The 23,818-nt window shown below is 41.4% G+C and overlaps 2 protein-coding genes across 2 annotated transcripts; both read left to right on the top strand.

Annotated features, from left to right (window-relative positions):
- The first annotated feature begins 1,282 nt into the window (after nucleotides 1–1,282).
- On the top strand, nucleotides 1,283–5,765 carry LOC134022955 (metalloreductase STEAP4-like). Its single transcript, XM_062464713.1, has 10 exons — nucleotides 1,283–1,843; nucleotides 2,094–2,201; nucleotides 2,337–2,407; nucleotides 2,503–2,590; nucleotides 2,929–3,207; nucleotides 3,290–3,384; nucleotides 3,488–3,598; nucleotides 3,815–3,857; nucleotides 4,126–4,290; nucleotides 5,011–5,765. The coding sequence occupies exons 1-10, from the start codon at nucleotides 1,643–1,645 to the stop codon at nucleotides 5,275–5,277; spliced, it is 1,428 nt and encodes a 475-aa protein (XP_062320697.1). The 5' UTR covers nucleotides 1,283–1,642; the 3' UTR covers nucleotides 5,278–5,765.
- A 600-nt stretch (nucleotides 5,766–6,365) lies between these two features.
- LOC134022963 (serum amyloid P-component-like) lies at nucleotides 6,366–22,495 on the top strand. The gene is made up of 5 exons (XM_062464721.1): nucleotides 6,366–6,564; nucleotides 6,778–6,835; nucleotides 20,473–20,575; nucleotides 20,712–21,006; nucleotides 21,693–22,495. The coding sequence occupies exons 2-5, from the start codon at nucleotides 6,778–6,780 to the stop codon at nucleotides 21,912–21,914; spliced, it is 678 nt and encodes a 225-aa protein (XP_062320705.1). The 5' UTR covers nucleotides 6,366–6,564; the 3' UTR covers nucleotides 21,915–22,495.
- The last annotated feature ends 1,323 nt before the right edge of the window (nucleotides 22,496–23,818 follow it).

Here is a 23,818-nt window from a genome sequence, read left to right as displayed (position 1 = left end):
TAAATGATTATACATCGGTGGAATTGTGACTGACCTAAACCAAACCACCAGAACTCTTAATGACAGTGCTCTGGGGAGGCTAGGGAGGGGTGCGTCCAGGCAGGAAACAGACTGGCTATATTAAGAGGTGAAGCGTGACCTGAGGGAGAGCGTCTGCAGGCCCTAGATTAGCATCTGATTGGTGGGTCTGCCTGTGCACCTCATGAATCAGACAAAAGCGGTCACCTAGTCAAACATAGCCCACACATACTGTACACGCATGCATGCACACACATGCACACGCGCACCCAGACATGCACACTCAGATGCAAGAGCATGCACACACACAGACATGCACACACACTTTAAACATAACTGCGCTGATATTTTTTTGTTTACATTTTAAATTTTAAGGAGCAAAGATGGTTTGTTTGGTAAACATGTATTGATAATTTAAATTAAAGGGCATTCCACTCCAGTTTGTCTTCACATGAACGACATTAGGTCCAGCGTTTAAACACAATGTTAATTGGCTCTCCACAGCAGAATACACTGAAGCAAATCTTGGAAAGTAAAAATATTGTAACTGTAACTCGGCAAGAAAAAGTCTTGTAAGTTAGAAAAACATGATCAGCCATTGACAGTGTTGTCCAGTGTAGACTTAACGTTAAAACTTTTATGTTTCGATTTTTCACTTTAACTTAAAGGTTTCAAGAGTGTGGAATGATTGTATGAATGAAAATTTTGCTTGACTGGAACAATTACGTCCCAATTTGATACGTTTTATAACATTTTCTTAAAGTATTTATTCAACCTTTTGGAGTTCCCTGTTTGCTGACCAAAGCAATACAAAAAAATGGCCATGGCCCATCACAACCCCACCATCACGTCCCCAGCAGGAACCATCCTGTTCCCTCCGTCTGGGGTGATGAAATCCAGATGGAGGGTTGGGGGGGGGTTGTCATGGCCATGCACTGGGACAGCAGCTGTAGCATTTTATAGCTAACCTTTCAAATGTAGTTCCTAACCATTTGTTGATCTAACAAAGCATGTGGGCAGATGGCTCTTTTTGATTCTCATTTTATGTGTGTGTGTTTGTGAGTGTGTGTGTGTGTGTGTATGAAGACAGTTGCAGTTGTTGGTGGGTATAGCACAGATTCCCCTAATCCTGGAAACTCCCAGTGGATTTGGCAGGTCGCCGTGGCATTCCGCAGTTGCACAATAGCACACTCCTTCCCAGAACTGCATGTCCTCTGAGACACTGGCTCATAGCAACAGAGGGGGAGCACACACACACACATGCACAAACACTCCCTTTTCTTCTTAACCTGAAAGACTTCCCCCACCCATTTTAATGGGCTCAAATACTTGCCAGACAGTGAGAAGAGAGAGAGATAAAAGAGAGAGACACACACACACAAGCTCCATAGACGCAGGACATCTTCAGACCTCTGGAAAAACTACAGGAGACCTGCAGGAGCTGACAGGACTCTGAGGACTATCATTTGGGAACTCCGGACTTGTCATTTTGGGACTAACCAAGCTTTGCTTTTAAGATTCAGTCCCACCTGAATTTCCCTGTCAGACTGTCGAGTGTCAACAATAACATTAGCAGACATCTGCCCTGTCTGTCTCTCTCTCTGAAGACATCACACCTGCCAGCATGCACATGGAGGAGAAGACCGAATGTGTGTCACTGTCTCCGCTGGGCCACCCGACCCCCTCTGAACGTGAGCTGGTGTGCATCTTTGGGACGGGGGACCTGGGCCGTTCTTTGGGCCAACGTCTTCTCCAGGCAGGCTACAGGGTGGTTTTTGGTAGCAGGAGACCCCACAACTGCGGCCCTCTGCCCCAAGGAGCACAGGTACCTGTCTGACTGTCTGCATGTCGGTCTTCCTGGCTGTATGTCTGACTGTTGGTCTGTCTCTGCCTGTCTGTTGGTGTGTCTGTCTTTCTGTCTGCCTGTTTGTCAACCTGTCTGTATGTTTGTCCTGAATGCCAGACTGTCTGTTTATTTGTTTGTCTGTCTCTGCCTGTCTGCCTGTTTGCATGTCTGTCGGCTCACTGGTTTTGTACTTTGCATTTATGTCGACATGTTACTGATGTACTTACAGGTTAAGGGTCATGCAGCAGCTGCCCAGTCAGCCCAGCTGGTCTTCATAGCTGTCCACAGAGAACACTATGACTTCCTGGAGTCTCTGGGACCACAGCTAAAGGGGAAGGTCAGCCCTCAATATCCTCATGTCCTCCTCATGAATATTCATTGACTGATATTATATATATACCTCATTATATTGATGAAGATCATCTTTTTTTGATTTGGTTATCTGATGATTGATATCCTGATTGGATGGCAGGTGTTGGTGGATGTCAGTAACAACCAGAAGAAGGACCTATACCCCGAGGCTAACGCTGAGTACCTGCAGAGGTGCAGAACACACCAGTGTTTTAACTAAAGAACGGTGTGCAGAGTAAAGTCTGCTGACTGAGAGTGTGTGTGTATGTGTTGACGTATCTCACCAGACTGGTCCCTGGAGCTTCTGTGGTCAAAGGCTTTAACACCCTGTCTGCCTGGTCTCTGCAGAATGGATCCACGGACGCCAACAGACAGGTAGCACATGCGTGGTGTACCCACACACACAAACACACACACGTGCAAGAACACAAACATTGACGTATATTTTAGTTTTATTTTCAGATCCAGTAAAATCATAGAGGAAAGTGAAAACACATAGGAACGTTTTTAGAGCACCATCAGCAAATGTATCACACACACGTGGATCACACACACATGGATCACACACATACACACATTGCTGGTTTCCCACTAAAATTAGAACCCCTAATTCAGTTCTAAAGGGGTTCTAGAAACTGTGCATGTGTGTGTGTTTTCCAGAAGTATACAGTGATTGCGTAGCTGACGCCCAGCGTCTGTGTGTGTGTCGTCAGGTGTTAGTGTGTGGGGACAGTGCGGAGGCCAAGCAGGGCGTGGTGGAGCTAGCCACCAGGCTGGGCCTCAGCTCACTGGACCGGGGCTGCCTTTCCTCAGCCAGGGAGCTGGAAGACATCCCCCTGCAGCTGTTCCCTCAGTGGAGGCTCCCCCTGCGCCTGGCCATCAGCCTCACTGCCTCCTTCTTCTTCTACCTGCTCACCAGAGATGTCATCTACACATACGCCACCCAGGGCAAAGACGTCTCCTTCAGAATCATGGTCTCCCTGGCAAACAAGGTACCATGCAGCTACATTCTGATTTAGCTGACTGTTTTCCAACTTGGTGATCTAATCCATGTGTGTGTGTGTGTGCGAGCAGGTGTTCCCCATCGTGTCTCTGATCATGCTGACTCTGTGTTACCTCCCTGGGGTTTTGGCAGGGTTCCTACAGCTCTACAGAGGGACCAAATACAGGTCAGACACCTGCTGGATGCTCAGTATTGATAGGCTGTAGGCCAGAGGGGAGGGGCACTTTTCAGACAGGGTATTGTTTAGAAAGTCTGTGATGTATTTGCAGGCAATTCCCTGATTGGCTGGATCACTGGATGTTGTGCAGGAAGCAGCTGGGTCTGCTGGCGTTGTGCTTTGCCTTCCTGCATGCCATTTATACCCTGATCATACCCATTCGGTAAGTGATGTTCACACAGATCAGGCAAGACTCAAACTGGCACACTAGTCATACTGGGGATAATATAGCTCAGTGGTGGAGCATTTTAATGCAGATAAAGAGGTTGCAGGTTCAAATCCCACTCCTCAACATTGCTTTGGTAGAAAATGTCTGCTAAATTAACACATTGTTATTTTGAGCATAGTCCATGTTTCAGAATTGTTGATTGTTTTTCAGGTATTATGTGAGATTCTGGATTGGTGCAAATATTGTCACCCAGGTAGGACAGACATTCCTTGAACTGAGACTCAGCATGGTCATCAGGGAAACACACCACTAGCAGTACAGTACACAGCTGCTACTAGTGTCTTGTCAACAAAACAGCATGACTGCATATATACTGTGTGAATAACATTGATGAACACTGTCATTGTGGACAGGAGGGAAGGCAAACAAACCTTTTGGTTTCTCTCTCCCCCCTTTATCTCTCCCACTTTCTCTCTTTATTTCTCTCATTCACTCCCTCCCTCTCTCTTCCTCTTTCTCAGTTAAAGGAGAACAGGACAAGTGAGTTTGACAATACTGTGGCATGGCGTTCTGACTCCTACTACTCCCTTGGAATTCTGGGACTTGGCCTGTTCGTGTTGTTGGGGATAACATCCCTCCCATCAGTTAGCAACGCCCTCAGCTGGAGAGAGTTCAGCTTCATACAGGTGTGTGTATACGTATGTGTGTTTTTGGAGTCAGTTGGCTGAGCGGTGAGGGAGTCGGGCTAGTAATCCGAAGGTTGCCAGTTCGATTCCCGGTCATGCCAACTGACGTTGTGTCCTTGGGCAAGGCACTTCACCCTACTTGCCTCGGGGAATGTCCCTGTACTTACTGTAAGTCGCTCTGGATAAGAGCGTCTGCTAAATGACTAAATGTAAATGTAATGTAAATGTGTGCATGTGTGAGAAATTGCTTACTTTTTAGAGTTTGTTTTTCACAGTCTGTGGATGTGTAGAAGAGTATATCACCATCACCACAGGGAACACACTCATTCATAAATGTAACTGGGTCACATCAAGCTCATTTTCTAATTCATTCACTCTCCCTCCTTCCTCACCACCAGCCCCCCTCCCTATCGTCTTCCCCAAATTGGAGCTGTGCTTTAAATGTTAAGTTATTCATTAGCTGTAATTTAGGAAGCATACATTGAGTAAAGCCAGGAACTGTGTGTGCGTTTGCAAACGAGTGTGCGTCTGAGAGGGTGTGTATGTGTGTGTGTGTTAATTTAGGTCAAATTCTTGTCTCTGCAAAGGTCAGACTGTCTCCTATCTGATCATTAAGCGTTACATGGCAATTACGTTTTGTGCCATTGTGTGTAAGTGTGTGTGTGTGTGTACGCAAGTGTGACACCCACAATACTCACACCTCTGTCTCCTCCCCTGCAGTCCAAGTTGGGCCACCTGACCTTGCTGCTCTGCACAGCCCACACCTACCTGTATGGCTGGGACAGGTTCCTGCGTTCCTCCTCCTACAGGTGGTGGACCCCTCCAGGCTACATGCTGTGTCTGGTGCTGCCCACCATGGTGCTGTTGCTCAAGCTGCTGCTCATCAGCCCCTGTGTGGATCGCAGCCTCAGTCGCATACGGCAGGGCTGGGAGAGGGGGCAGTCTGGGGGGCCGGCAGGGGCCGTAGGGAAGCCCCTGTTGCTTTAGAAGACCCCCACGCACAGATGGTCACAAAGCTCTGACTGCATGCACACAAGCCTGTCTTGGTGGTTTTGGCTGATAGCTCTAAGAGTTGTCAGGTCAAAGACTCAGATCTGCTGCTGAGTGTGCTGTACTGTATATTGGGAAATAATTTCCTGTTTTGTCTTCAAAGAGGAAACACATTTTAACTTTGAACTTTAAGCAGCTGCAAAGTTTACTGATCATTTGACAATGCAAATATTGCTCAACCAAGTCAGTTCTAACTAATTTCACCTTGGGTCACACAGAACACAGCACCGGCAAATATTATTTTATTTTTCTTTGTTGAAAGCATGCTTGAAATAAACTTTCTGGAACCTATATTACCCACCCACCTTCCAGTCTGTCTCAGCACTTATCAAAGTAAATCACACCTTTTCCATTCTCATTTTATAATTTGCTTTTTAAAATGTACTTGAATAAACAGTATTGAAGACAATTCATTTATGCTGTGTTTTCTGTGCCCACCTCACCCTTACCATGTATCACACCTAATCACACCATTTCCCTTCAGAGAGACAAAAAGCCCTATTTAATTTGTCATGTCAGACCAATCTTCAGGGCTGGCCAGAAATGTTGCTGTTATTTCAAGAAAGCTTCACTCGTTCTCACTAATGTGAATGCTGTTCAATGATGCTGAAGCCAAAAGCCTCTCCTAAGTGAAAGCTCTTCTGTCAAAAGACAGATGTTGTCTGGGGATGGAACCCTACTGGTAGGACAGGAAGCTAGGGGGGCCAAGCAGGCAGATATACTCAGGTTTTAGCATAACGCCCACATAATGCCCACAAACTCAGCTGTGTGTGGTGCTATCTGGCAGAAAGGATACCAATAACTCTTGGACAATGTTGTAACCTTCGAGCAATCTATGGCACAAGACTTTCCTTTTGGATTAATAATGTTTTATCTTATCTATTTATGTTAATCAACAGGTCTGGGAGAGGTTTTGCATGTGTTAGCAGCCTGTTGTCTGAGGGCCTGATCTGGACAGGTTGTGACAGACTCCTTTGACAGGAAGGAGAAGGATGTGAGGCTGCTTTGCTCAATACTGGAGAGAAAGGAGGAAGTGACCAGATTAATCAGCAACACGTGTGAAGTTTCGTACACACATGAACACACATTCACACGCACCAGACATTCAACAATACAGACACATGCTGACACAGACTCACACACAGATAATAAATTTGAGTTTAAATTTGAACGAACCACTCTCACACTATCTCATAATTTCCAGACGAGAACACAGTCGACAAGGTAGGAACGAGACATAATATTCTTGTGATTAGTGTGAGTAGTGTCTCACTACTGTTAAACAACATCTTGATACAACAAAACTTGGATAATCTGAACAACATGGCACCGTTGTCTACGGTTTTCAAATGTTTGCATAATGTAAAGTGAAATAAATGTGTTTAAATATTTTTTTGAAATATATTAGATTAAAATTTATTTTTTTCTATACTGTAGATGAAGAAGCTTATTCTTACACTTCTGATGTTCTCATCCGGCTATTCTGAGCCTCGAGGTATTACTATGTAACTATCTATTAACCACTCTGTTACTACTCTATTACCTATTTACTACTCTGTTACTTCCATTTTACTACCTATAATACTACTCTTCCCTGTTACTACCTATTTACTACCATGATACTGCTCTGTTACTGCCTATTTACTACTATGTTACCACTCTGTTAGTACTCATTTACTACTGTTACTACCAGTGTGCGAAATACCCGTCAATATTCGGGGGGGGGGGGTCGATCTAAATTTGCTCAATATGCAGAGGGCAGGGACGGACTGGAAGTAAAAATAGGCCTTGGACTTTGATCCAGACCGGCCCACCAGAACCGGCCCCGTATACGTCACCAAAGTGCCCTGCTAATGTATGCACATTCTGGGTTTGATGTGATGCTAGTAGGGAGTTCTACAGTTAATGCGAGCAAAATATTTTGGCTGATTTGAGCGAAAAAAATGTTTTGGAGCTTTATGTAAAATAAACATGGCGCTACCGATGGTCAGTCCGCTACTGGCAGTAGGTATAACATTACAGTAACTATTTTATGGATGCAAGCCAAGACAGTCTATAGCCTACATGACAACACACACGCACACACTTAACCATTTTTGATAATCCGATATGCTATTATTCTAGTATTCTACTATTATTGGGTGTGCTTTGCCTTCGGCAAGGGCACAACCTTTGTTATCTCACATATATATTATTGGGTGTGCTCAAGCCTTCAGCGAGAGCACAACCTTTGTTCTCTCACATATATATTATTATTCTTATTATTCTTTTTGCCCCCCTAAAACTCAGTCAATATTTGGCCTACATAGACAACGTAGGTGTCAAAAGTTTCGTCTTGGTAGCGATTGAGTTGCTTCTATTGGAATTTACGTTCCGTTGCATGGTTTGGGCTTAAGTTAAGTTTTTGTGGCGAAAAGTGAAGCTAACGGTGGCTAATTTGCTAGCCACAGTCACTGACGTTACTAACGTCACTACGTCACCAACGTCACGAAAACACGCGTGACTACCCTTGGCAGAACATTCGTTTCACATCTGTTAACTTGGGGAATAGCTAGGCTAACTATAGCTTTACTGCAAGGCAGCTGCAGAAACGCCACAAGCAAAGAGGCCAGGGTGATAACTATTTACTCATTTTACTTTGTGATATGACACACAATTGTGATGTGTAATGTACAATATAAGCTGATATTATTAAGGAAGTACATCTACTTTCGGAAACAGTAGTCTACTATTTCACTGAAGTATTAGCATCATGACATTAGCCTGTGTTGCCCGGGCAACACATACTACAGTGGTCTATGATGTATCTGTTTTCAATCGTTAAAACAAAAACATTCCTCACATATACATTTTCGTTGTAGGATTTATTCTGACATTAGTAAACGATTTGTTGGTGAAATTACCATTACCTGTGGTTTCAAACCAGTGTAGCTCACTGCAACGCTGTAGCTTACGCGAGACACACTACAAAAACATCTACAGTACACAGCTGTTTAGGAAGTCAAACGGCGACAGAAAATGTTCGGCACTCCCCTTACTTAAATCAAAAGTCTATCTAACTACTAACCTGAACTTCATTGCCACAGCCTAAACGTTGTCAATCTGTTCATGAAAATAATTAATTTCAGCCTAAACCGTACAACGGAACGTTAAATCGAATTCAACCAACGCAATCGCTACCAAGACGAACGAACACAGCAGTAGCTGTAGTCTAGTACAATACTGTACCGTAGTAGTACAATTTACCGGGGCAGCTTCTCCACACAGGGCTATATCGCATTTTGCGTTGTTACTGACAATGATCGCTACCAGTGAGCTTTTTATGAATGAGCGATTTTCCACTAAATAAATGTCAAGCTTATTTACGTTTTTGGGGGCATATTTTCAGTTAGCAGATGGTACTGTTTGAATCGCGATTCCATCTTCTACTGCCGGTAACGTCGTAGAATAATCTTCAAAGGGGGTTCTTTATTCATGAATGAATGCAATATGAATAGGCTAAATGCCTGAAAGTATCACGAGAAGGGAAAAACTTAAAAGGACGTTTAAGTCATAGAGATTAGGTCAATTTTTTACACCGGTCTACCAAATGTATTCGTTTTGATTCAGCTATGAGGCTGCCTCTTGCAGGGGAAATGAGAAGACATCTATTTCATTCTACACTTCACTCGTATTTTGAGTTGTAAATGAGCAGCAAAAATAAAATGCTTTTAAATCTATGTAATCTTTATAATTAATAAGTATGTATTGTAAAAATGTCATTAAAAAACGGACCCCTGTGCAACCGACGCAATCAATACGACACCCTACAATTTCCCAAGAAATTGTACCCTCTCTAGTTCTATATGGTAGGCTAGTATTCGTAAAGCAACACTGACATAAGAGGTTGCATTGGCTAAAGTTGTTTGAATGCACGTTGTTTCATAACAAGGAGGCAAAGTTGTGCATTACAATGCAGACATGACAATGATTGGCACCAATCTGGCGCATTTACAAGAGCAACTAGAGAGGGTACAATTTCTGGGGAAATTGTGAGGGTGTGCTTGCTTGCGTCGGTTGCACAGGGGTCCGTTTTTTAATGACATTTTTACAACTGATATTTCTGTATATGTTATATAAAAATGCATACTTATTATTTATAAAGATTACATAGATTTAAAAGCATATTTTTTTTGCTGCTCATTTACAACTGAAAATACGAGTGAAGTGTAGAATGAAATAGATGTCTTCTCATTTCCCCTGCAAGAGGCAGCCTCATCGTTGAATCAAAACTAATAAATTTGGCAGACCGGTGTAAAAATTGACCTAATCTCTATGATTTAAACGTCATTTTAAGTTTTTCCCTTCTCATGATATTTTCAGGCATTTAGCCTACTCATTGCATTCATTCATTAATAAAGAACCCCCTTTGAAGATTATTCTACGACGTTACCCGGCAGTAGAAGATGGAATCGCGATTCAAACAGTACCATCTGCTAACTGAAAATATGCCCCCAAAACGTAAATAAGCTTGACATTTATTTAGTGGAAAATCGCTCATTTATAAAAAGCTCACTGGTAGCGATCATTGTCAGTAACAACGCAAAATGCGATATAGCCCTGTGTGGAGAAGCTGCCCCGGTAAATTGTACTACTACGGTACAGTACTATACTACTGCTGTGTTCGTCTTGGTACTGTAGCGATTGCGTTGGTTGAATTGGATTTAACGTTCCGTTGTACGGTTTAAGCTGAAATTAATTATTTTCATGAACAGATTGACAACGTTTAGGCTGTGGCAATGAAGTTCAGGTTAGTAGTTAGATAGACTTTTGATTTAAGTAAGGGGAGTGCCGAACATGTTCTGTCGCCGTTTGACTTCCTACAGTTGTGTAAGCTAGATGTTTTTGTAGTGTGTCTCACGTAAGCTACAGCGTTGCAGTGAGCTACACTGGTTTGAAACCACAGGTAATGGTAATTTCACCAACAAATCGTTTACTAATGTCAGAATAAACCCTACAACGAAAATGTATATGTGAGGAATGTTTATTTTAACGATTGAAAACAGATAACGCTACATCATAGACCACTGTAGTATGTGTTGCCCGGGCAACACAGGCTAATGTCATGATGCTAATACTTCAGTGAAATAGTAGACTACTGTTTCCGAAAGTAGATGTACTTCCTTAATAATATCAGCTTATATTGTACATTACACATCACAATTGTGTGTCATATCACAAAGTAAAATTAGTAAATAGTTATCACCTGGCCTCTTTGCTTGTGGGGTTTCTGCAGCTGCCTTGCAGTAAAGCTATAGTTAGCCTAGCTATCTCCCAGAAGTTAACGAGCTGCTAAACTAATATTCTGCTAGAGGTAGTCACGCGAGTTTTCGTGACGTTAGTGACGTAAGTAGCGTCATTGACTGTGGTTAGCAAGTTAGCCACCGTTAGCTTCACTTTTCGACACAAAAACGTAATTTCTACTTAAACCGTGCAACGGAACGTAAATCCCAATACAAGCAACTCAATCGCTACCAAGACGAAACTTTTGACACCTACGTTGTCTATGTAGGCCAAATATTGACTGAGTTTTAGGGGGACAAAAAGAAATAATAATAATAATATATATGTGAGAGAACAAAGGTTGTGCTCTCGCCGAAGGCTTGAGCACACCCAATAAGGTACGTGTTCCAGGGTTTGTTCCAGGGTTTGCCGGAATCTATTAGCAGCCATGATGACAGTAGCGTCACTAGAATGGCCATATAACTAACAAAAGATCAAATATCGAATCTGACCGCTGTTCTACATTGGCCACATAATTACGTATATTTCATTCCAAGACTCTGCCGAAACCATAGATATCCTTTATGTGTCTGTGCGGTCAGAAATACAACTCCTTTGGCAGTTTCAAAAACGTTCATGGTGCGTGTCTGTTTGGTTGCCACGGTGATGGCGCAGCTTTGACAGCTAACGAGCTAGGCAGAGAGAAAAACGAACATTTACCTAGCATCCACACCTCAAACAAGTTGACCTAGACGCAAAACTACACGTCCAATCAATAAAATTAGGATATTTTCCGAGACCCAAGACTCTGCCGAAACTAGAGATGTCCTGTATATGTCTGTGCGGTCAGAAATATGTCTCTACCGGCAGTATCGAAATCGTCTTCCTTCTTGCTTTCTCTGACGGATTTTACCCACCTCTCCATTGAAGTTAGTGAGAGAATTTGAAAGGCTGCTCTCACTTCAAGGCTCATAGCTGAAAATCTCTAAATGTGAGCTCTTTAGTAGTTACATTGGCTGAAAGAGGACAATATTTCCTACATTTTAAGGTATACCTTGTTTCTGTAAGTTAAACTATATGAAAGTTAGAGGAATTTGTTTGACAATTTAGTTGAATATCAGAAAAGAGCAGGCAGCAGTGTGCCACTCTGCTTGCTGCTCATTCATAAAAATCAAGAAGGAGCAAACATTTTAATGTATTTCAAATTGTCATAATTCAAAATTGCCTGAATATTTGAAAAAGCTGAATCATTTTGGAATAGCTGAATGTCTTGTGAACATTTTAAAGGTTAAATTGTGTCTCTAGCTGAAAGTATGCTGAAGTAGTTACGTTTGAAAGAGGAGGAAGCTTTTTAATGATTTGAAAGGATTTACCATTACTTTTAATGGGAGAATAATTTGCACAAAAACCTTAATGTCTTAAAAAGTATAAAAGTGAGAAATACCAAAAGTCATAGCCATCATCTCCTGAAGGAGCTGAACGTTTTGATACATAAATTGTAGGAATCGGTGAAAGTATGCAGAACTAGTTAAAGGCCAAAAAACGGCGGAAGAACTAAGAAGTTGATATAATAACTAGAAACGGCTGTTCCTGCGAAACAGCAGTGAGAATGCTGAAAACCTGAATGGGGATAGCTGACCATGCTAAAAAAGCTGAAAATAGTGAAAATTTAGTAGAAAGTTATAAGCTGAAGCTTCAAAGCAACCGAAAGGTATTTTTGAAAGGGACTGGAGAAGCATTCCAACAATGATTTGAAAGGATTTACCATTACTTTTAAAGGGAGAATAATTTGCACAAAAACCTTAATATTTTAAAAAGTATAAAAGTGAGAAATGAGAAAATACCTGCAAGCTGAAATGAATTTAAAAAATGTGTGAGTCACACAAAAGAGGCAGTGTGGAAGCTGAACTGCATCATCTTAACAAAGCTAAGAGCTAAAATAGCCTACAATGTGGGAGAAGCTGAAAGCTGAACTGTTAAACAGAAGAAGTAGGCTAGCTAGTCGTAACAAGAATATTATCGTTTTAACAGATTAAATTATAGTTGGGATAGTATTAGCAGTAGCAGATGTAGCCTATGCGTTTACTCGGCTTTCTTAGTTGGATTCAATGTGTTGATGGAATGAAACATACAGCAGTAGGGCCGATACAGGAAGACACGGCGACACTTTGTTGCAGAAGGATGATGGTGCAAGTTTTGTCCGTGGAGCATACAACGATTAATAAAAAAGAATCATGTAGACGTGTTTATTGAGTAATCGCATAACTAATTACACATGTAAACGGAGTAATCGTATTATTGGCATAAACCGACAATTGCTAGTAATCGTGTTTCTCATGGTCAAGTGGTGCGTGTCTGTCGTTACGGTGATGGTGCAGCTATGATTGCTAATGCGCTGAGGGCAGAGAATAAGAGAAATGTAGCTAGAATCCACACCTCAAACAAGATAACCTAGACGCAAAACTGTACGTCCAATCCAAAATATAAGGATATTTTCCGAGACCCAAGACTCTGCCGAAACCAGAGATATTCTTTATATATCTGTGCAGTCAGAAATACGACTCTACCTGCAGTTTCAAAAACGTGTTCCTTTTGCTTTCCTGGTGCTTGTTTGTTTGGTTGCCACGGTGATGGCGCAGCTGTGATAGCTAACGAGCTAGGCAGAGAGAAAAACGAACATTTACCTAGCATCCACACCTCAAACAAGTTGACCTAGACGCAAAACTATACGTCCAATCCAAAATATAAGGATATTTTCCGAGACCCAAGACTCTGCCGAAACCAGAGATGTCCTTTATATGTCTGTGCGGTCAGAAATACGACTCTATCGGCAGTTTCAAAATCTTGTTCCTTCTTGCTTTCTCTGACTGATTTTACTCACCTCTCCATTGAAGTTAGTGAGAGAATTTGAAAGGCTGCTCTCGCTTCAAGGCTCATAGCTGAAAATCTGTAAATGTGAGCTCTTTAGTAGTTACATTGGCTGAAAGAGGACAATTTTTCCTACATTTTAAGGTATACCTTGTTTCTGTAAGTTAAACTATATGAAAGTTAGAGGAATTTGTTTGACAATTTAGTTGAATATCAGAAAAGAGCAGGCAGCAGTGTGCCACTCTGCTTGCTGCTCATTCATAAAAATCAAGAAGGAGCAAACATTTTAATGTATTTCAAATTGTCATAATTCAAAATTGCCTGAATATTTGAAAAAGCTGAATCATTTTGGAATAGCTGAATGTCTTGTGAACATTTTAAAGGTTAAATTGTGTCTCTAGCTGAAAGTATGCTGAAGTAGTTACGTTTGAAAGAGGAGGAAGCTTTTTAATGATTTGAAAGGATTTACCATTACTTTTAATGGGAGAATAATTTGCACAAAAACCTTAATGTCTTAAAAAGTATAAAAGTGAGAAATACCAAAAGTCATAGCCATCATCTCCTGAAGGAGCTGAACGTTTTGATACATAAATTGTAGGAATCGGTGAAAGTATGCAGAACTAGTTAAAGGCCAAAAAACGGCGGAAGAACTAAGAAGTTGATATAATAACTAGAAACGGCTGTTCCTGCGAAACAGCAGTGAGAATGCTGAAAACCTGAATGGGGATAGCTGACCATGCTAAAAAAGCTGAAAATAGTGAAAATTTAGTAGAAAGTTATAAGCTGAAGCTTCAAAGCAACCGAAAGGTATTTTTGAAAGGGACTGGAGAAGCATTCCAACAATGATTTGAAAGGATTTACCATTACTTTTAAAGGGAGAATAATTTGCACAAAAACCTTAATATTTTAAAAAGTATAAAAGTGAGAAATGAGAAAATACCTGCAAGCTGAAATGAATTTAAAAAATGTGTGAGTCACACAAAAGAGGCAGTGTGGAAGCTGAACTGCATCATCTTAACAAAGCTAAGAGCTAAAATAGCCTACAATGTGGGAGAAGCTGAAAGCTGAACTGTTAAACAGAAGAAGTAGGCTAGCTAGTCGTAACAAGAATATTATCGTTTTAACAGATTAAATTATAGTTGGGATAGTATTAGCAGTAGCAGATGTAGCCTATGCGTTTACTCGGCTTTCTTAGTTGGATTCAATGTGTTGATGGAATGAAACATACAGCAGTAGGGCCGATACAGGAAGACACGGCGACACTTTGTTGCAGAAGGATGATGGTGCAAGTTTTGTCCGTGGAGCATACAACGATTAATAAAAAAGAATCATGTAGACGTGTTTATTGAGTAATCGCATAACTAATTACACATGTAAACGGAGTAATCGTATTATTGGCATAAACCGACAATTGCTAGTAATCGTGTTTCTCATGGTCAAGTGGTGCGTGTCTGTCGTTACGGTGATGGTGCAGCTATGATTGCTAATGCGCTGAGGGCAGAGAATAAGAGAAATGTAGCTAGAATCCACACCTCAAACAAGATAACCTAGACGCAAAACTGTACGTCCAATCCAAAATATAAGGATATTTTCCGAGACCCAAGACTCTGCCGAAACCAGAGATATTCTTTATATATCTGTGCAGTCAGAAATACGACTCTACCTGCAGTTTCAAAAACGTGTTCCTTTTGCTTTCCTGGTGCTTGTTTGTTTGGTTGCCACGGTGATGGCGCAGCTGTGATAGCTAACGAGCTAGGCAGAGAGAAAAACGAACATTTACCTAGCATCCACACCTCAAACAAGTTGACCTAGACGCAAAACTATACGTCCAATCCAAAATATAAGGATATTTTCCGAGACCCAAGACTCTGCCGAAACCAGAGATGTCCTTTATATGTCTGTGCGGTCAGAAATACGACTCTATCGGCAGTTTCAAAATCTTGTTCCTTCTTGCTTTCTCTGACTGATTTTACTCACCTCTCCATTGAAGTTAGTGAGAGAATTTGAAAGGCTGCTCTCGCTTCAAGGCTCATAGCTGAAAATCTGTAAATGTGAGCTCTTTAGTAGTTACATTGGCTGAAAGAGGACCATTTTTCCTACATTTTAAGGTATAACTTGTTTCTGTAAGTTAAACTATATGAACGTTAGAGGAATTTGTTTGACAAATTAGTTGAATATCAGAGAAAGAGCAGCCAGCAGAGTGTGCCACTCTGCTTACTGCTCATTCATAAAAATCAAGAAGGAGCAAACATTTTAATGTATTTCAAACTGTCATAATTCAAAATTGGCTGAACATTTGAAAAAGCTGAATTATTTGGGAATAGCTGAATGTCTTGTGAACATTTTAAAGGTTGAATGGTGTCTCTAGCTGAAAGTAAGCTGAAGTAGTTACGTTTGAAAGAGGAGGAAGCTTTTTAATGATTTGAAAGGATTTACCATTACTTTTAATGGGAGAATAATTTGCACAAAAACCTTAATGTCTTAAAAAGTATAAAAGTGAGAAATACCAAAAGTCATAGCCATCATCTCCTGAAGGAGCTGAACGTTTTGATACAAAAGTTGTAGGAATCGGTTAAAGTATGCAGAACGAGTTAAAGGCCAAAAAACGGCGGAAGAACTGAGAAGTTGAAAAGCAATAGTGAGAATGCTTAACAGCATTCTCACAACTAGAAAAGGCTGTTCCTGCGAAACAGCAGTGAGAATGCTGAAAACCTGAATGGGGATAGCTGACTATGCTAAAAAAGCTGAAATAGTGAAAATTTAGTAGAAAGTTATAAGCTGAAGCTTCAAAGCAACCGAAAGGTATTTTTGAAAGGGGCTGGAGCAGCATTCCAACAATGATTTGAAAGGATTTACCATTACTTTTAAAGGGAGAATAATTTGCACAAAAACCTTAATATTTTAAAAAGTATAAAAGTGAGAAATGAGAAAATACCCGCAAGCTGAAATGAATTTCAAAAATGTGTGAGTCACACAAAAGAGGCAGTGTGGAAGCTGAACTGCATCATCTTAACAAAGCTAAGAGCTAAAATAGCCTACAATGTGGGAGAAGCTGAAAGCTGAACTGTTAAACAGAAGAAGAAGTAGGCTAGCTAGTCGTAACAAGAATATTATCGTTTTAACAGATTAAATTATAGTTGAGATAGTATAAGCAGTAGCAGATGTAGCCTATGCGTTTACTCGGCTTTCTTAGTTGGATTCAATGTGTTGATGGAATGAAACATACAGCAGTAGGGCCGATACAGGAAGACACGGCGACACTTTGTTGCAGAAGGATGATGGTGCAAGATTTGTCCGTGGAGCATACAACGATTAATAAAAAAGAATCATGTAGACGTGTTTATTGAGTAATCGCATAACTAACTAGAAAAGGCTGTTCCTGCGAAACAGCAGTGAGAATGCTGAAAACCTGAATGGGGATAGCTGACCATGCTAAAAAAGCTGAAAATAGTGAAAATTTAGTAGAAAGTTATAAGCTGAAGCTTCAAAGCAACCGAAAGGTATTTTTGAAAGGGGCTGGAGCAGCATCCAACAATGATTTGAAAGGATTTACCATTACTTTTAAAGGGAGAATAATTTGCACAAAAACCTTTATATTTTAAAAAGTATAAAAGTGAGAAATGAGAAAATACCCGCAAGCTGAAATGAATTTCAAAAATGTGTGAGTGACACAAAAGAGGCAGTGTGGAAGCTGAACTGCATCATCTGCATCATCTTAACAAAGCTAAGAGCTAAAATAGCCTACAATGCGGGAGAAGCTGAAAGCTGAACTGTTAAACAGAAGAAGTAGGCTAGCTAGTCGGAACAAGAATATTATCGTTTTAACAGCTGAAATTATAGTTGGGATAGTAATAGCAGTAGCAGATGTAGCCTACCATTGAGTGCGTTTACTCGGCTTTCTTAGTAGGATTCAATGTGTTGATGGAATGAAACATACAGCAGTAGAGCCGATACAGGAAGACACGGCGACACTTTGTTGCAGAAGGATGATGGTGCAAGTTTTGTCCGTGGAGCATACAACGATTAATAAAAAAGAATCATGTAGACGTGTTTATTGAGTAATCGCATAACTAATTACACATGTAAACGGAGTAATCGTATTATTGGCATAAACCGACAATTGCTAGTAATCGTGTTTCTCATGGTCAAGTAAACGTACCAATCACCTGTGTGAGAGACTGAGTGGTGCGTGTCTGTCGTTACGGTGATGGTGCAGCTATGATTGCTAACGCGCTGAGGGCAGAGAATAAGAGAAATGTAGCTAGAATACACACCTCAAACAAGATAACCTAGACGCAAAACTGTACGTCCAATCCAAAATATAAGGATATTTTACGAGACCCAAGACTCTGCCGAAACCAGAGATATTCTTTATATGTCTGTGCAGTCAGAAATACGACTCTACCTGCAGTTTCAAAATCTTGTTCTTTTTGCTTTCTCTGACGATTTTGTCACCAGATTTGCATTGGTCTCTATGGGGCGAGAGTTGAACTTTGTCTCGCTTTCGTGGGGCTCTGAACAAATGTGTACGTCTGTTGGATTCAACAGACAACTGTCTACGACCAGCACAAAATTAGCTATCTATTGATCCAAAAATGAAGCATGAAGAGCGAAAATTGTGGCAATGCTGGCAAACTAGAAATATTTTTTCAACGACATCCGAAGCTCAGGCCACCACTCTAAGCGTTTCAGTCTGCACTCTGGGCTTTCACGTACACACCCATGTAAATTTCAGAAACGGCTTGAAAAAGTCATGAAACATAATCAGTGATATTGAAAAAAGTTGAATAGATATCAAAAAGCTGAATTATTTAAAAATAGTTTAGGGTTTTGTCAACATTTTAAAGTTTAAATGGTGGCTCTAGCTGAAAGATTGAGGAAGAAGAAGAATTTGGAAGTTGAAGAAGTTTAAAGAAGTTTGAGAGGATTTGAAAGAAAACTCCATTGGAAACCCATGTTAAAAATATTATGAATATTGATTTATATTAATTCAAGCATAAGAGGTACAAAGCTGAAAAGTCATAGCACCCATGGCCTGAAACTGCTGAATCTTTTGTTAGCTTAACGGTTTTAATAGCTGAAGATTTGAAGGCGCTGAAAGGTGCCAAGGAAGAAATAGAAGATAAATAATAATAATAAAAATAAGTTGAATAAAGATTCAAAGAACAATACTTGGAATGCTGAAGCAGCATTCCAACAATAAAGAGAAACAGGAAAACAATAGTGAGAATGCTTAACAGCATTCTCACAATACACTCTGGTTAGCTTTCGCTTGCTAGCCATGCACTTTTCAACGTTTCTGTTTGGCGCACAGGACTGGCTGGCTCCGCTTGGCCAAAAAATTGTGAATAAATGTTTTGATTTCTGAATACTGGACATGGTGAGCTTAAGAACATTTTAGTGACCATTAGTGACAATATTTATTTATTTAATAAAAAAAAAATTGAGACCCCCTTCAAATTTTGCTTTTGAGGCTCATGGGTTAATCAGGAGGTCGTGTCAAGAATATTAATCTGTCAAGCATTGCAGTCAGTCGATGAACAAGTTTAAGAAAGCTTTATTGCTTGCGGCCGGCCCACAAGGAGACAAAAACATCACACGCCATTGTGCTACAAAGTTTGTCTGCTAGCATGTTGCGCTAGCTACCTATTTAAGCAGGCCCGCTCTTTACAGTCATTGGTTAAGACAAAGGCATGCAAATGTGCCATGGCTCTTCTTCATTGGCTCCTTGCATAGACCTGGCGCACGTGTGTGCGTGCGTGTTTACGTGTGTGCGTGTTTACGACATCAACCCTGATTGAAACACAACAACAGGATCTCCGGTCCTGGGGTTGTAAAAGCTCCTTCACATAGGTGTCGAGCAAATGGTCACCAGACCTTGCGTCTCCACCTATAGTCTTTGTCACACAGTATCTCCTTAAAACAACCAAAACCCCCCTCTTCTTAGTCCTCAGCCCCAAGATAAGAGTCTTGTATGTTTACCCAGAGTTCAGATTTGGGGTTAGGCCTCTCTTTGCACCCAAGGAATACTGAACACAGAATCATTCTTATACAGGATAAATGTGTTCCATCTTCAATTTTTCCAACAGGTCGAGCCCCCCGGAACCCCCCGTATTTCGCACACTGGTTACTACCTATTTACTACTCTGTTACTACCTATTTACTACTCTCTTCGTATTCTGTTTCAGAATCTGATACTTCTCCAGTGTCTATTTACCGCTCTGTTGTTACGACCAGTGTGCGAATTATGGGGGGGCTTGGGGGGGGTCTGACCCCCCCGATTAAGACTCGGACCCCCCCAAAAGAGGTAAAAACCACAGGTCGGGGGGGTCGATACATTATATATCGTTCTTACCTGTAATCGTAAATATCACAATATAATTACCATATTCATTCAATAACAGGTTGGCGATACACAGAAATGTTGACTTTATGGCAGGGAATATCACACACTATTACACTGACTGCCATAGTCAAAATTCACTCAATAAACTCAGCGCGAGTGACCAGTGCCCAATAAAACTCAAGAAACACCGCGCGCGAGTGACCAGGCAGTGTGCAATACAGAAGCTTGTTGAATCACCTCAGTGTAGCGGTGCGTTCTGTGTCGTGATAAAGTGAAAGAAATGCAAGTTTGCTATCTAATACCCCAACAATCTTTCACGAATGTATTTGTAATGGCAATTAGCTGTAGAATATTCACAAGAATGTTAATGATAGAAACATGGTTAACCACCAACTTAAAAGATAGCTATCGCTAGCACTATATCAAGCAAGATAGCTTCATTTGTCTGTCTCATTGCTTGTCAGAATCTGGAGAGATTTCCAACAACCTTATTTTGTGATGAACAGTCAGATATGTTACTCTGCAAATTTTGAATTAAGTATACTGAAAACAGACACATCTACCAGGTTTAATGTGTGAGCTTGAAACGAACAATAAAAACTGTGAGACATGATGTTTTCTAACGATTCACTGGGATTGACGTCTGGCTTGTCTAGACCTATCAGGTAAAGTGTTCACTTTTCCTCTGGAGACCAACACAGCACACGTGAGACTGACAACGTCCAAAGAGACTTTCACCTCCATGACCGTGTGTTTCAGGTGGGCTTTTTTACAGTAATAGGTGGGATTCTTTAAGAAACATCAAATAGACACTTAACATCCAGATATTGTTGCAGTAGTATGAATAGTGTAGGGTATGAATACCTCCCTCTCCCTCCATCTCCTACACCTACAGGTTCTTCACAGACCTCTCCAGGAACCATGCCCTCTTCTCCATGGCCACGCGCTCCAGCGACAATGCCTTCCTGGTCTTCAAGAGCGCAGCTGATGGCCGGATCCTTCACTATGTCCAGAACAAAGAGGCCCGGTTTGACGGGCTTGACTTCTTCTCCAACATCTGGCAACCATTCTGCTCCACCTGGGCCTCTGACAGCGGGCTGGTTCAGCTGTGGTTGAACGGCAAGCCGAGCTCCCGCAAGTTCACAGAGTCAGCTCCACTCAAAGGGACGCCCATAGTGGTCTTGGGACAGGTAAGGTTCAAATATACTTCACGTGTAGTACGTGTAGGCATACGCTGAAGGGCTGCGTTTGTTTGGCGCGTACATTGTGCACGTCTCTCTGGCCATTAAATGCACGCATATGCAAGGTGCAATGCCAACAAAAATCGTGGGGCAGTATGCCAAAGATTCTCTGACGTGCTGCGAGATAAAATTAGGAAACAGCGAAGAAGTAGTAGTACACAACATTTTTAAGAGCAAATATGTGAGCTGTTTCGCAGTTAGACATAAAGACATACCTCCTCCTATGTCGCCATGGTTATTGCTGTTGTACAAAATCTGAAGTATTTGTCAACGTATTTAGTCACAAAATGTTTTGCTGCTGACCTGCCTCCTAGTGGACACAGCTTTCTATGTTGACATAAAGAACGCAGTGGAGTACGCAATCAATGCAGCATGTATAGCATTCGCGTCTGTATATACGTACACGTACAAAACTGCAGTATATTTCGGCCTGTAGTCTGCAACTGCTGTCTGCAGTTGATTTTCTCCAGGAAAATCATTCTTATGAGTTGGACAGTAATTCCACGTCCTGTGCCATTGTTTGTCAATCTGTAGATTATTTATAAATAATCTATATATTCTAAATAAAGCATCAATAAAATGGCTAAATTACTGTCAACCAACCCTTACCCTGACCAGTACCACCTCTCCTTTAGGAGCAGGATTCCCATGGCAGTGGTTTTGCAGCCGACCAGTCTTTCGTGGGCATGATTTCCAACGTTCACATGTGGGACTATGTCCTCTCGCACTGTGAGATTCAACAATTCTCCAGCGAAATGAGCTTCACCCCTGGGAACGTGATCAACTGGAGAGCCCTAGAGTACCAGGTGTCTGGGAAAGTTCTGGTGGAGGACAAACACCAGAGCTGTTCCAATTAATGAACCCTGAAACATCAACATAGTAATACGGATTGTCCTGTGTACAACATACAATCATCCTAGCTACATACCCTGTCCTGTGTACAACACACACCTAGTAACACGAGTCAGAAGTGTGGTCAAATCAATTGTTTCATAATTCTGGAACTAAGACTAGAAATCTGTTATTCATTCAACACTTGGGACCAGTGTTTCAAACACAGTATACTACGACTGTTCTGGTACTGAGTCATACGACAGTCTCAAATACCTTGTCATATTTTTACATGCGTAAACACCAATTGTTTCAGTTGTGCGTCTCTGCTGCCAGTGGATTCTGTTAGGCAGGACTAATATAATCTGGTTATGGGTGTCAGAACTCCTTTTGTGTGTGAAATTAAACATGACGAGAAACATGATTGTGAGGCTGCTTGTTTCACAGTATTTTGCAACTTAAAACTATCCCATAGCTACTCAGTGATGCCTCAGTGCCTATATTGGTATCCAGTCACTCCCCACTGCACCATGCAGCATGAAATGGGCCCAAATCATCATCTGCTGTAACAAAAATGAGACCAACTCTTGGTGCAAGAGTAAGTGAGAGACTGTAGATCATCTGTGTAGATAATGTTAATAATAAATAATAATAAATAATATTTATAATGCACTCAATATTTAGACAATCTCTGAGTGCTAAATTTTGTCAGAAGCTGGATAATACGGTGTCTCTGATATTCAGCTTGAGACAAGAGACACTGCATAGTTAACTCTGCTAGCACCAGCATGTTAGTGTGTGTGCGTCTGTGAGAGAGCCCAATGATCCCAAAAGTTAGTTGATGTACGCTTACTGGGGGTCTTTGCCATGTAATGAGGCATATTTCTGACTGTGTGCATTTCACCTTGATAGTTTAAAAACACAGATGTCTTTGGTATGCCATGACAACTTTTATTTATAATTAAACTCATAGTATAAAATATGTTTATAATTCCATCGAGCTATGACACGTGATTTAATGTATTTCCATATATAAGAAGAAATAATCAGAAACTGATAAGATCAATGTTTCTTGTTTACACACAGTGGATACGGTTGTGTGTTGTATGTGAGTGTGTGGATGTGTGTGTGTGTGTGAAGGGGGGGTAAAGGATAGCGCACCAAAGATGATGCATTCCTCCCTTGTCCAGTTGAAACCCACAAAATCTCACTGGAAATGTCCCTGTTCAGTGCTGTTACTGGGAATGGAGGCTGGTGTCTTAGAGATGAATGCTCTTCCCCGGCCCTCCAGCAACCTCCCTGGGCGCCCCCCCAGACTGCCCCCTCTCCCAGCCCTGCTGTATGCGACTGAGGCTGCGATCCACACAGGGGCTGATGAGCAGCAGCTTGAGCAACAGCACTACGGTGGGCAGCACCAGTCACAGCATGTAGCCTGGAGGGGTCCACCACTTGTAGGTGGAGGAACGCAAGAACTTGTCCCATCCATACAGGTAGGTGTGGGCTGTGCAGAGCAGCAAGGTAAGGTGCCCCAACTTGGACTGCAGGGGAGGAGACAGAAGTGTGTTTCACAAATAACTCACACAGGTATATGTCACAAACACACACACAAACACACATGCACGCAAGCATGCACATACACTCAAACGCATGCACACACACATGCACATGCACACACAGACACAAATACCCACATGCACACACACTTCTCCCGACCTTTTCTCAGTGGAACTGACCTTCAAAATAGTGGAACATGTGACCTGAGTGAACAGTCTCATGATCTGATTTTTCCAGGTACCATAATTCTGCTTAATGAATGAATAACTTAGCATTTAAAGTACAAAGCTACAGTTGGCAGACATTTCCCATCCTGTCTGAATTATAGTTAACTGGTCACTGGGGATAGTGAATGTCAATTACGTATTTGCTTTCA

This window comes from Osmerus eperlanus, chromosome 7 (genome assembly GCF_963692335.1).
Source record: "Osmerus eperlanus chromosome 7, fOsmEpe2.1, whole genome shotgun sequence".
NCBI lineage: Eukaryota > Metazoa > Chordata > Actinopteri > Osmeriformes > Osmeridae > Osmerus > Osmerus eperlanus.
The sequence above is the reverse complement of the archived record's forward strand: the minus strand, read 5'-3'. Positions and strand labels throughout refer to the sequence as shown.